The 15,123-nt window shown below is 46.3% G+C and overlaps 1 protein-coding gene across 1 annotated transcript in view; it reads left to right on the plus strand.

Moving 5' to 3' along the window:
• Nucleotides 1-15,123, plus strand: part of LOC144694703 (slit homolog 1 protein-like) — a 191,135-nt gene that overhangs the window by 104,576 nt on the left and 71,436 nt on the right. The window contains exon 5 of the mRNA XM_078565291.1: nucleotides 14,185-14,256. Within this exon, the coding sequence (XP_078421417.1) occupies nucleotides 14,185-14,256 (72 nt within the window). The remainder of the gene's footprint in view (nucleotides 1-14,184; nucleotides 14,257-15,123) is intronic.

Here is a 15,123-nt window from a genome sequence, read left to right on the forward strand (position 1 = left end):
CAAATTTTAATTCTCTTGCCTTTCATTAATCTACTTGTTGAATTTTTCAGTTGACCACCCCCCACCCCCACCCCCACCCCCACAAGGCTCAGTAGATTTCTGGGGCAGAGAGTTGCAGATTTCCACTACCCCTGTGTGTGGAGAAATGCTTCCTGGCTCAGGGCACTGGGAGAACACCCTTGCTTTTCTTTCAGACAGTGACCATGGGGTCTTTAATAACCAGCCCAGCAGACAGGCTTGAAAAGCTTGTTGACATCCCTCGCCCCTGTCCAACTGAGGTCGGTTTTAATGTTCACAGGTTTAGATCCTCGGTCCGGGGTGAGTTTGGACTGTCAAACCTGACCTCAGCACCCGGCAGCCTTCTGCCTAGGAAAGGGAAGCGGGGTCAGGCATGGTCGCTGTTGTAGGGCGGCCGAGTTGTGCTATTAAGGACAGAGTTGAACTGCAGACTCTTCTTGAGTGGAAACACTGGGCGAAATTTAACGGCAGGGGGATCTTAACGTTCCCGCCGAAGCCAATGAGGTTTAGAATGTCTCACCGCATTTTACGGCCCCGTCCCCGCCGAAACGGGACTGTAAAATTCTGCCCATTAAGTTTATTTACAATGTACGCAGCAGCAACTACACGTGTGCTTTCAACTCCAACTCTATCTCTACACTGACTGCTGATGTAGCCCCGCTACTCTCCTATTGGTTGCTACAGATCATGTGATCTTCCTTGACTAGTATTATTCTTAAAGGTACATTACACACTAAATAAAACCATAATTACTACAGTTACATAGTGGTTACGTACATGACTACTAATGCAGCGCTAATAATGTGGAAACATTAGTTCAAATCCCACCATGGCAGTTGGGAAATTTAAATTCAGTTAACTAAATAAATCTGGGATAAAAAACTAGCCTCAGTAATGGTGACCATGACAACAATCATTGGTTATTGTAAAAACCCATCAAAATGCAAAATGCCCTTTGGGGAAGGAAAGTTGCCGTCCCTACCTGGTCCAGCCTACACGTGACTCCAGACCCACAGCAATGTGGTTGACTCTTAACTGCCCTCTGAAATGGCTGAGCAAATCACTCAGTTGTATCAAAATGGACTGTAGCGGTTCAAGAAGGCAGCTCCACCCCCCACCACCTTCTCAAGGGCAATTAGGGATGGGCAATAAATTCTGGCCTAGCCAGTGACACTCAAATCCCATGAATGAATAAGTAATAAAAATAAATTCCGTGTTCCTGCTCCAGATCGCTACACGTGTGTGTCTATCAGTTAAGTGCTTGTTGGGATGACCCCTACTGACCCAGACAGAGGCCTGCTGACACTCTGTCTCCAGACATACACATGGAGAGTGGGCACTGAGGGGGAGGGATGACAGGAGATAGGACGCTGAACCCCTGCACAAGACAGGAGAGGAGAAACCCAGACCAGTAAGGAGCCAGAAAATGATGTGTCTAATCAGGCTGGAACTTTATAAATCACTGGTTCAGCCTCGGCTGGGGAATTGTGGACAATTCTGGGCCTCACACCTCAGGAAAGATGCATAGGCCTGAGAAAATGTGCTGAGCAGGTTTGCCAGAATGCAGGGTGACCGGCGAACCTCCTCAGACTTCCTGAGACTGTCCCGTGTTTGGTGCGCTTGTCTCCCATCCCAGGCTCGAGCCTGCCCAGGATGCGTTGTGTCCTGTATTTGCGATCCTGGAAATCCGCACCTGCGCAGCCCCCTCTCCACCCTCACAGGTTCGTCAGCACACTGTTCTCTCCGCCCCACCCCCACCACCACCACCACCACCACCACCACCGGTTTTCCAGCAACTCCCCACCACCAACACCCCCTCCCACCCCACCAGTCGGATGCCAAAGTGTCCATTAATTTATTCCGACCGTTGGTCACCCCGCCAGAATGTTACCGGAGGTGAGGGGCTTCAGTTGTGAAGAGGGGTTGGCAAAGTTCTCCTTGGAACAGGCAATATTTAGAGGCCCCCTAAGAGAGGTTTTCAAGACGATGGAAGATTTTGGTGAAGGAGATGGAGAAAAACTAGTGAGTGGGTCAATAACCAGCGGTGATAGATTTAAAATCACTGGTCAAAGATCTAAAAGGGGGATGGGGAGAAATGTTTTCACTCAGAGAATTGTCGGGATCTAGGACGCTTGACCTAAAAAGATGGTGGAAACTGATCTCTTAAATAATTTGAAAAGAGAGTAGGACAGATACTCAGGGATGAGGAACATACAGAGCTACAGACAAAGAGCAAGAGTATGAGACTAAATTTAATTACTTTAAACATGCCCCAATTTCCTTTGCTCCACCATTGGAGGCCATGCCTTCAGGAGCCGAGGCCCTGAGCTCTGGAATTCCCTCCCTAAAACCTCTCTGTCACTCTACCTCTCTCCCTTTCTTTGAGACGCTCCTTAAAACCTACCTCTTTGCCCAAGCCTTTGCTCACCCATTCTAAAGCCTCCTTATGTGGCTTGGAGTCAAACCGTGTTTGATAGCCACCCCTTGAAGGACCTTTTGACATTTTACGGCATCGAAGGTGCTATATAAAAGCAAGTTGTTGTTGGGTGGGTTTCAGCCTCATTGAAGAGCATGAGTCAATGTCAGGAGGGATGGGGAGAAGCCTGCTGTATAAGGGAGAGCAAAAGACAAATGTCAGCACTGGCTGATGTGTCACTTTAATGCGGTGATTTGCTGAGAAGCTTTTCAATAGAGGGAACAAGAGCAAGTGATTGCATCTTCTGTGTGTGTAAAGACCTGCAAAGTACATGTCTTAACAAGATAAGAAGGTTCTGCCTGAAGGGATGAAACATAATAGTAAAGAACAGAAGAGATAGTGACTTGTGTACAGTGCAAGGCACAGCCAGGACAGTTCCTCATTGAACAATCAAAGCGGACAATTCATTGACAAAGTATTGACAAAAGATCCTGAATAATGTGTATGTAACTATCAGATCCTCTTTGGCATTGCTCATTGTAAATCAGGCAATCATTATTATCAGGAGGGTTTCACTGCAATGTTTTATTCTGCTCTCAAGCTGAAGTTGTGTGTAATGTGACTCTGTCCCTTTAAGGCATCAAAGGCGAATGACTGTAAACCCTGAGGTCAATTGGGGGTCAACTGGCAGTGGTGAGGCAAGTTCCTAGATTGGCGGCTGCTTGTAAATACCCAAAGATCGTAATTGACTAACTTGATTGAATTTTTTCAGGAAGTAACAAGGAGGATTGATGAGTGTAGCGCAGTGGATGTGGTCTACATGGATTTTAGCAAGGCTTTTGTCAAGGTCTCACATGACAAACTGGTTAAAACTTAAAAGCCCATGGGATCCAGGGGAATGTAGCAAGCTAGATACAATATTGGCTCAGTGGCAGGAAACAAAGGGAAATTGTTGACGGGTGTTTTTGTGACTAGGAGGCTGTTTCCAGTAGGGTTCCGCAGGATTCAGTACTAGGACCCCTGCTTTTTGTGGTATATATTAATGATTTGGACATAAATGTAGGGGGAATGAATAATCAAGAAGTTTGCATGCGACACAAAAATTGGCCACGTGGTTGATAGCGAGGAGGATTGCTGTAGACTGCAGGAAGATGTCAATGGGCTGGTCAGGTGGGCAGAAAAGAGGCAAATGGAATTCAACCCAGAGAAATGTAAGGTGATGCATTTGGGGAGGTCAAACAAGGCAAAGGATCACACAATAAATGGGAGGATACTGAGTGGTGTCGAGGAACTGAGGGACCTTGGAGAGAATGTCCACAGATCCCTGAAGGTAGCAGGACAGGTTGATAAGGTGGTTAAGAGGGGATATGGAATCCTCTCCTTTATTAGCTGAAGAGCAGGGAGGTTATGCTGGAACTGTACAAATCATTAGTTAGACCACAACTTGAGTACTGTGTGCAGTTCTGGTCACCTCATTACAGAGAGGATGTAATTACATTAGAGAGGGTACAGAGGAGATTTACCAGGATGTTGCCAGAACTGGAAAATTGCAGCTGTGAGGAAAGATTGGATAGGCTGGGGTTATTCTCCTTGGAACAGAGGAGGCTGAGGGGAGATTTGATTGAGATGTACAAAATTGCGAGGGGCCTGGGTAGAGTGGATGGGAAGGGCCCATTCTCTTTAGCAGAGAGGTCAGTGACGAGGGGGCATAGATTTAAAGTGATTGGTAGAAAGATTAGAGGGAGATGAGGAAAAAATTTCACCCAGAGGGTTGCGGGGGTCTGGAACTCACTGAAAAGGCAGTAAAGTCAGAAACCCTCAACTCATTTAAAAGGAATCTGGATATGCACCTCAAGTGCCGTAAGTAACCTGCAGAGGTACAGACCAAATGCTGAAAAGTGGGGTTGCTCCCTCGGTGAAGACACAATGGGCCAAGTGGCCTCCTTCTGTGATTCTATGCTTCTAACTCTGGGTCAGCCTGAAATAACTGCCCTGTCTCTCACTTTTGAACTGTCAGGCCTGGAGTGTCGCAGGTGTATATAATACATACGTTTCTGTACGTTCTTGCTATAGACTTGCAGTTTGTTGTGACCTGTCTCCACAAATCTATCACTGCGTTGCCTGACACACAAGCCCAACATGCATTTACAGGTTGATGTGTTGAATGCGTGTGCAAGAGGCAACTCATCCAACAGCATATTGACAGAAATGAAAACAGAAAATTCCGGAAATACTCGGCAGGTCACACAGCATTGTGGAGAGGGAAACAGAGTTCTGATGAAAGGTCACAGAGCTGAAACATTAACTCTGTTTCTCTCTCCGCAGACGCTGCCTGACGCGCTGAGTGTTTCCAACATGCGAAGTGACAGCTGTGACTCAGTGGATAGCACTCTTCCCTTTAAATCACAAGGTTCCAGGTTCAAGTCCCACTCCAGAGCTCGAGCACAAAAATCCAGGTTGACACCGCAGTGTGATACTGAGGGAGTGCAGCACTGTCAGAGTTGTTGTCTTTCAGATGAGACATTAAACCGAGGCTCGATCTGCCTGTTCACGTGGATATAAAAGATCCCATAGCACTATTTCAGAGAAGAGCAGGGGAGTTATTGCTGGATATCCTGGCTGATAGCTATCCGTTCATCAGTATCACAAAAAACAGGACATTCTCACATTGCTGGGAGCTTGCTGTGTGCAAATTGGCTGCTGCATTTCCGACATTACAACAGTGGCTACACTTCAAAGAGCAATTCATTGGCTCTCATGTGCTTTGAGACGTTTAGTAATTGTGTAAAGCACTATATAAATGCAAGTCTTTATTTTTTTTGTTTATATTTCAGATTTCCAGCATCAGTGTTTCACTTTTGTTTTAGAATATTCACAGGCTTGTGTTCCCGTGGTGACAAGGTGCTATGTTTCCCCTGCTGTGGATTGGACTGTTTATGACCAGAATCAGGAGCAGAGAGACACACACACAGACACAGACACACACACAGACACAGACACATACACAGACACACATACCCCTCCCACAAACACACACACGCACACACAGAGGCAGACACACACACACAGACACACACACAGACACAAACACACACACAAACACACACACAGACACAGACACAAACACAGACACAAACACACATACCTCTCCCACACACACAAATGTGCACACAGAGACAGACACACACACACAAGCATGCACAGACATACACACACACACAGAAACACATGCACACACGGACACACAGACACGCACACACAAACTCACAACGCATGCACACAGAGAGACACATACATGCACACAGACACACATACACACATGCACACACATATGGACACACAGAAACACACACACACACGCACACACACAGCTCATCCCTGTCCTCAACATGCTTTCTGGTATCTACCATGTTGTTGTGTACCCCTGCCACTATGGGCAGCTAACTCTGGTTGGACATATTCAAGGACATATGCAACAAATGAGCTAGTACAAAACAACAACTTGTATTCACATTGTGCCTTTAACATGATAAAACATCTGAAGGCCATTCACAGGTTTGTTAGCAGTCAAAATTTTACACCAAGGCACAAAAGGAGATATTAGGACAAAGGATAAGAAACTGGAGGAAGAGTAGATCAAACCACCCCTTTTTGATTAAAAGCTTGGCCAGGTATAGGTTTTAAGGAGCATCTTAAAGGAGAAGGAGGTGGAGAGGTTCAGAGAGGGTCCAGAGTGTAAAGTCTTGACATTCCTTTAATTGGGTTTGTGTGTCACGCAGTTCAGACCAAAGATAGCAAGAAAGAAGTTGTATTTATATATCACCTGTCACAACTCTGCGACTTCTGAAAGCAGGTTACAGCGAATGAAGTACTAAATAAATGTAAATGTGGGAAATAGAGCAGCTAACTTGTGCACAGCAAGTCCCTACAAACAGCAAAGTGATAATGGCCAGATTATCTGTTTTTGTGGTGTTGATTGAGGGATAAATATTGACCAGGACACTGGGATTAACTCCCCTGATCGTCTTTGAAATAGTGGCCATGGGATCTTTTGCATCCACCTGAGAGAACAGATGGGGCCCTGGTTTAATGCCTCATCTGAAAAAAGGCACCTCTGACAGTGCAGCACTCCATCAGTACTGCACTTGTGTGCCAGGCGAGATTTTTGTGCTCAAGTCCCAGAAGTGGAACGTAAACATTCTTACTGGCTTTAGTTTAAACTATGGTCTGTTAGGGCTATTTCAGCCGGGAGTGGGGGTTGGGGGTGGCTCCGAGTGTCAGACCCTCCAAAAGGGAATGACCGACAAGCAATGATGACCCACATGCGTGAATTTGCCTGATGGTCAGTGAATGTGAAACCTCAGTGAGAATCCTGCCAAGGTCTTTGGCACCAGCCCGTGTCCGCAAGTCCAGGATAAGCCATAATTGGAGGTAATTGGCAGTTTGAAGTGAGTTCACTATCTGTCGAACAATCTGCACTTCATGCATCATTGAGTGCAGGGCCCACAGTTTTTTCCTCGGCGAGTGCTTCACAGCAATGTACGTGACAGGCCTTTATCACAATGATGGGAGGAAGCAGTTTGGAGCAGTGTCAATTTTCTGCCTCTTATGTTGGGGATGGAACCCTGTCTTTCTAAATGATCACTTCTTGGGATGTGGATGACGCCCTAGTTGCCCTGAGAAGTGGCGCCTGCTTCCGAAACCACCAGTAGCAGTTTCATTCAATTAAATGTCTTGCTCAGCCACTTTGGAAGGCGGCTAAGACTGGTGTAGGCCTGGAGTCACGTACAGAATTCCCAGCACAGAAATAGGCCACTGAACCAACTGGTCCATGCTGGTGTTTTTTTTATTATTCATTCACGGAATGTGGGCTTCGCTGGCTAGGCCAACATTTATTGCCCATCCCTAGTTGCCCTTGAGAAGGTGGTGGTGAGCTGCCTTCTCGAACCGCTGCAGTCCATGTGGTGTAGGTACACCCACAGTGCTGTTAGGGAGGGAGTTCCAGGATTTTGACCCAGCAACAATGAAGGAACGGTGATATATTTCCAAGTCAGGACGGTATGTGGCTTGGAGGGGAACTTCCAGGTGGTGGTGTTCCCATCTATCTGCTGTCCTTGTCCTTCTAGATGGTAGTGGCCATGGGTTTGGAAGGTGCTGTCGAAGGAGCCTTGGTGAATTCCTGCAGTGCATCTTGTAGATGGTACACACTGCTGCTACTGTGCGTCGGTGGTGGAAGGAGTGAATGTTTGTGGATGTGGCGCTAATCAAGCGGGGCTGCTTTGTCCTGGACGGTGTGAAACTTCTTGAGTGTTGTTGGAGCTGCATCATCCACATGATTTTCCTCTCACCCGACTTCATCTCAACTTCTTAGCAAATCTTTCTCTTCCTTTCATTCTCATTTCTTTATCCAGCTTCTCCTTAAAGATTTCTACCTCAACCACTTCCCGTGGTAGTGAGTTCTGCATTCTCACCACTCCCGTTCCCTGCCGGGTAAAGCAGTTTCTCCTGAATTCCCGAATGGATTTATTAGTGACTGTCTTACATTTATGCTCCTGTGTTTCGAACGACCTCACCAGTGCAAATATATCCCCAGGCCGGGTAAGGATAGCAGGTTTCCTTCCTGAAAGGACCCTTAATACGCCAGATGAGATTGTACAACAGTCTGGCAGCTTCATGGACGCTTTTGTCAACACCAACTTTTTATTCCCAGAGATTTTACAAACCGAATTTGAATTCTCAATAACCAGTGGTGGGACTCAAACTCATGCTCTCAGGGTTGTTTTGTCTTTGCCACTGGATCACTACTGCAGCAGCATGACCACTGTGCTCCCACTTGGCTCCCCTGGAAGGACTGGCCGTGTCCTCGCCCAGAATAAGGATGGCAGGCAGCCCATTTGAAAACTCTCAGCATTGCTCAGGCCGCAGGCAGAGGGCGAATGGCCATCCGGGGATTTTCTGAGGAGAGAAGTCCATCAGAAACACATGGCTCTGGAGGCGTTGACCTTCACCCATGCCCTTGTTACCTTTAGACCTGTCTATTCCAATGCACTCCTGGCCAACCTCGCACTTAAATCCTCCGTAAATTTGAGGCTCATCCAAATCTCTGCTGCCCATGTCTTAACTTACACCAAATCCCATTCACCCACCACCCCTGTTCTCACTAACCTGTATTAGTTTCCAGCCAAGCAATGTCTTGATTTCAAAATTCTCATTCCTGTTTTCAAACCCCTCCATGACCTCGCTCCTCCCTATGTGTGTACTCTCCTCTAATCCCGCAACCCTCCAAGATCTCTGCGCTCCTCTAATTCGGGGCCTCTTGAACACCCTGATTTTAATTGCTCCACCATTAGTGGCTGCTCCTTCAGTTGTCTAGGCCCTAAGTCCTGGAATTCCCTCCCTAAACCTCTCTGCCTCTCTATCTCACTTTCTTCCTTAAAACCTACCTCTTTGGCCAAGCTTGAGATCACCTGTCCTCATATCCCCTTCTGTCGTTCAAAATGGGTGTAAATATTTCTTTATAATGCAGCTGAGAAGTGCCTTGGGAACTTTTATTACATTAAAGGTGCTATATAAGTTGTTGGTGGCATTGCCCTCTGACCTCTCTCCCATCCATGGAGCTGGTTGTGAACACCAATGGTGGCCTTAAGCACCAGATGACATTTTGATCTGATTATCCTATTTTATGGGAAGCACCACAAGGATCCATTTAGAAACATCAGGAACAGGAGGAGACCATTCAGCCCCTCTAACCTCCTCTGTAAGATCTTGGCTGATCTGTATCTCAGCTCCATTTACCCATCTTTGCTCCATATCCTGCCCTTACCCAACAAAAATCAATCTCTGTATCAAGAGCTCCAATTGATCCTCCAGCATCCAATGACTTTTGAGGTAGAAAGTTCTAGATTTCTCCAACTTTTGAGTGAAGAAGTGCTTTCCGATTTCACTCCTAACAGCTCAGCACTAATTTTAAGATTGTGGCTCCTTGTTCTTGATCCCCTCACTATAGAATCAGGAAAAGGTTACGGCACAGAAAGAGGCCATTTGGCCCATTGTGTCTGTGGTGGCTCCCTGAAAGAGCACTATGCTAATCGCACTCCCCCGCCTTTCTTCCTTTTCTCTTCTGGGAATTATCCAATTTCCTTTTGTAAGCCACGATTGAATCTGCCTCCACCACATTCTCAGGCCATGCACTCCCAGACACTTAACAACTTGCTGCGTAAAAAGGCTTTTCCTCATGTTGCCATTGGCTCTTTCGCCAATCACCTTGAATCGGTGCCCTCAGTTCTTGACCTTTCCGTCAATGGGAACAGTTTATCCCTATCTACTCTGTCCAGCCCCCTCTTGATTTTGAACACCTCTATTAAACCACCTCTTAACCTTCTCCATTGTGAACACACCCCGTTTTGTCAATCTATCTCCGTGACTAAAGTCTCTCATCCCCAGGAACATTCTGGTAAAACTTTTCTGCACTCCCTCCAATGTCTTCACATCCTTGCTGAAGTTTGGTGCCTAGAATTGGGCCTCTAATCATGAGGAAATGCACTTGCTGAAATGTGAGAAAACATTGTACATCTCCATCCCCATCACATTTCTTTAACAAGGTTTCCTCTCTCAGAGGAAAGAGTTTCTCTGCACTGGACTGACTTCTCACAGATGTTCTTCCTTCAATGAAAATAAATTCAGTTCCACATGTCTGTCCTTCTAACATTGAGCCTAAGTCCATAAATCACCCTGGCTGCTGTTCCTCGAATCTCTGGGTGTGGCTACGCATTACCTGATGCAGCATCCAATATGCAACTGGGTCACAGAGGGTTAAAATATCCTGATGCTCTAGGGCCCCTTTGTCGGGTACAATTATCTTAACTGATATATACACTGCACGCTCTCAGTGAACAGCCAATAATCAACCCAACACTTTGCCTCTTCCACTCTAGTTAATGGAGACCCAGTCTTCATGTTACAGTGTTTCCTATCCCAATGTTAAAATTAACTGACATGTATCCACATTAAAATCCATCTCATGTTCTTAGTCCATTGAATAATTGGGTCAGCTGTGTTTTGAATGATGCCGCTGTCTTTAGGGGATTTTACTGAGCTGCTGATATAAAAAAAGGAAGGTCTCGCATTTCTATAGCGCCTTTCAAGGCCTCAGGACATCCCAAAGCACCTTACGGCCAAGAAAATACTTCCTTGAAGTGTTTGGCTGCCTCCTTCTCACTCTGTAGCTCAGGCCCACCTGTGTCAATGAGCTCAAACAAGTGCATCAAGTGATGTATTCAAGGTGGAAACAAATTGAGTTTGCATGGTGTGCCCGTCTGTTGAAGGACAGGGCGCCTGTTAACAAGGAAGGAAAAAATGTTGCAGCTGTCAAGACTACCTGGGGAGTGTAGACAATACATACCTCGTCAAACAGGAAATGGGACTTAACACCATCTGAGATGCTGCACAGAAAATCTCCAGTGTGCTAATCTCATCTGCAGTGTTTACACTTCACATGAGCCTTCTCCCATTCCTCATCATCTAACCTTATCAGCATTACCTTCCATTCCTTTCGCCATTACTACCCTAATTTCCCCTTAAAGGTAGAGAAGGGATCTACTAGAATGGATCCTGGCTTGAGGGATTACAGTCAAAGGACAGACTATTGAAGAAAGGGTTCTTCGTTTTAGGGCGGAGACAAGGCTGAGAGGAGATTTGACAGAGGTGTTCAAAACCATGAAGGGTTTAGATAGATTAAATAAAGAGAAACTGTTTTCAATGGCTGAAGGGTCAATGACCAGAGGACACAGATTTAAGGTAACTGGCAAAGGAACCAGAGGTGACATAGGAAAATCTTTTTTATGCAGCAGGGTGGTTAGGATTTGGAATTCGCTGTGTGATAGGGTTTTTACTTATTCTCTCATAGGATGTGGGCGCCACTGGCAAGGCCAACATTTGTTGTCAAATGTTTGGGTAGTGAACACATGCCCAATAACCATTAAAAAGGAATTGGATAAATACTTGGGGAAAGGCTGGGTCTAACTGGATTGCTCTCCAAGTGAGCTGTTGCAGATTCGATGGGCCAAATGACCTCCTGCTGTGCCATACTATCCTATGATTTAATGCTACTCCCTTCAATCTCTCCGTGAAGTAGCAGGTTCCACATTCTAACCACTGTCTGAGTAAAGGAATTGCTTCTGAATTCCTCATTAGATTTATCAGTGATGATTAGCTTTATTTATGACCACTCGTTTTGTTCCCACTTCCGTCTCAAGCCTAGCCCAAGTAAAGATTAGCTCGCTAACACGAACTGTCTAGTTCACAAGTTGCCTAGGCTACAGGAACCCGTTCTTGACTCTAAGACAGAGGTGACCATTGGGCAATGGCGTGTCCTTTGGTCACCTACTTTATCACAGGTTAGTGGTGTGGGAGTGATATACCAGGTTCTCCATTCCTCTGCCTGGCAGTTCCTGGGTTTCCTAGTTAGGCTAGTTAAAGACCAACAGGCCTCCCAGGTCTTCTCTGATGCCTTTGATCCTGGGTCATGGTCAGCTTTTCCCTAAAGAATTCTTTTCTCCATCTGCTTTTTTCAGTGGTGTTTACACACATTTCCCCACACCTTATACAGCTTGTGTAACTGAAGCCAATTTGTGCTGGTCTAGGGTTGGGCATTGTAGCATAGTGGTTAAATTACTGGATTAATAATCCAGAACCCTGGACTACAAATTCATAGGCATGAGTTCCAATCCGAGTAGCTGGGGAATTTAAATTCGGTTAATCAATTAGATCTGGAATTAAATGCCATCTTCAGCAATGGTGACTGTGAAACTACCGGATTATCATGCAAATCCATCTAGTTCACTGATGTCCTTTAGGGAAGGAAATCGGCCATCCTTACCTGATCTGGCCTACATGTGACTCCAGACCCACAGCAATGTGGTTGACCCTTAACTGCCCTCTGAAATGGCCTAGGAAATGAATCAAAATGAACCATTCGAGAAGGTGGCTCACCACCATCTTCCCGAGGGCAATTAGGGATGGGCAATGAATGTAGGTCTTGCCATTGATGCCCACATCCCATGACTGAATAAAAAAAATCTTGCCTGCTCAGAATCTACCTTAAATTTGAATCATACAGGGGCAAGGAATGGGATGGGATCAGGGTGGGAGCAGGTGGTATCGGGGAGGGTTTAGGATCAGTACAAAGCCGGGTGGGTGGGATCATGGGTTGAGTTGTGAGGTTTGCTTTGCTGCTACTGAAGGTTCAACAGTAACTTCAAGTAAGATAAATAGCTAGCGTCTCCAAATCCTAAAGCAAAAGGCCTTTTATTTAGCAAATTAAATAAACCAGACTTCGAGAAATTTCCACACAGCCTGCTGAAACCAGTTGGTAGCCCAGCCCCTCCCCCCATCTCCACAGAGTGCCTTGTCAGATTAGAACCTCATCTGTCATCTGTTAGAATATTGACTTTCATCCAGTTCTAGAGAGCTTTGCTGCAGATTGTTTATCTCAAACCTTGGCCTCTTTTTGCTGGGGGGTGGGGGGGAGGGATGGGGGCTCAGTTTGCAGGGGGTGCGGGGGAGGGGGAGGAGAGGAAGGAGGAGCGGACTATCGAAGAGCTAAACAGTCCGACAGTCCGGCAATTGGCTAACTACAAAAAGAATCAGGAGCTTCCCCATTGCAAAATAAATGGCCATTGTGAATGTGAGGATCTGTGGAAGACTTGTCCAAATGGCAAAAACTGTTTACCAACAGGTTGCCAAATATGGTCAGATGTATTCCTGGAGTCTTTCCTTTATTCATTCATGGGATGTGAGCATCGCTGGCAAGGCCAGCGTTTATTGCCCATCCCTAATTGCCCTTGAGAAGGTGTTGGTGAGCCACCTCCTTGAATACAACTGGGTGGCTACTTCAGAGGGCAATTAAGAGTCAACCACATTGCTGTGGGTCTGGAGTCACATGTAGGTCAGATCGGGTATGAATGGCAGATTTCCTATGAATCAGATGAACTTTTAACGGAGAGCCAGTAGTTTCATGCTCACCATTACTGATACTAACTTCTCTTTAATTATAGATTTTATTTAATTAATGAAGTTCCCCAGCATTTTTTTATTCTTTCATAGGATGTGGGCATCACTGCCCAGGCCAACATTTGTTGCCCATCCCTAATTGCCCTGGAGAAGGTGGTGATGAGCTGCCTTCTTGAACAGACAGTTAAGGGTCAACCACATTGCGGTGAGTCTGGAGTCACATATAGGCCAGATTTCCTTCCCTGAGGTGAACCAGATGGGTTTTTATGAAAATCGACACTGAGACTAGCTTTCAATTCCAGGTTTTATTAATTGAATTTAAATTCCACCTGCTGCTGTGGTGAGATTTGTACCCGTGTACCCATAGCATTAATCCAAGCCTCCAGTTCACTCGTCCAGTAACATTACCACTATGCTACCATTCCCTTCATGGCAAAATCTCCCATCTCTAAGTTGGAGACCCCAGCCACACCGCCCAAGACAAGCAGCCCCTCCTGCCACTCCACCTTATTATTACCATCCCCGCCCCCACCTGCCAGCCCACTCCAAGGAAGAACGTAAAATACCGGCCTAAGATTCTGAACGTACAGAGGGTCAAGTGGTGCAGTTATCCACACAGTAACCCTACTGAGCAACAGAAAAGATACTGGAACATTAACAGCGGGGGTCATTAATAGTGAGGGTGAATATGATTGATTATTCAAAAACTCACAGTAATGTGGAATCTGATGTTTTCACAGGGATCTGAGCGAGAATTTCATCCATGCTATTCCCAGGAAGGCATTCCGTGGAGCGACCGACATCAAGAACTTGTGAGTACAGCCAGTCCAGTCGAGATGCTCGCCAGTTAAATACGTCTCCATCTTTCTCTCCTTAAGCCTTCTTGCATTGCCCTCTCCCTCCCTCTCTCTTTTTGGACAGACTCCTAAGGGCCCTGTCCTGCTCCATTACGACATTGCTGAGATTCCGTCCTCTCGGGGGTGTGGTGATTTGAGTCTTGCAGTTGGAGCTCAACCTGTCTCAGTGAAGTACTTGGCTAGTCAGACTTTACTGCGTTGCTGTGGTCTCCAGTGATACTTGTTGTCCTTTGTCAATCCTACACAAAACCAGAAAACCAGAGACTGCTCCCGCTTGGAGAGTGGCAGGGTTGTCAACTGATTTATTGCCCATCCCTAATTGCCCTTGAGAAGGTGGTGGTGAGCCATCTTCTTGAACCACTGCAGTCCATGTGGTGTAGATACACCCACAGTGCTGTTAGGGAGGGAGCTTCAGGATTTTGACCCAGTGACAGTGAAGGAACGGCGATATATTTCCAAGTCAGGATGGTGCATGGCTTGGAGGGGAGCTTCCAGGTGGTGGTGTTCCCATCTATCAGCTGCCCTTGTCCTCCTAGTTGGTGGAGGTCGTGGGTTTGGAAGGTGCTGTCTAAGGAGCCTTGGTGAGTTGCTACAGTGCATCTCGTAGATGGTACACACTGCTGCTACTGTGCATCCATGGTGGAGGGAGTGAATGTTTGTGGATGTGGTGACAATCAAGCAGGCTGCTTTGTCCTGGATGGTGTCCAGCTTCTTGAGTGTTGTTGGAGCTGCACTCACCCTGCCAAGTGGGGAGTATTCCATCACATTCCTGACTCGTGTCTTGTAGATGGTGGACAGGCTTTGGAGAGTCAGGAGGTGAGT

This window comes from Cetorhinus maximus, chromosome 20 (genome assembly GCF_964194155.1).
Source record: "Cetorhinus maximus chromosome 20, sCetMax3.hap1.1, whole genome shotgun sequence".
NCBI lineage: Eukaryota > Metazoa > Chordata > Chondrichthyes > Lamniformes > Cetorhinidae > Cetorhinus > Cetorhinus maximus.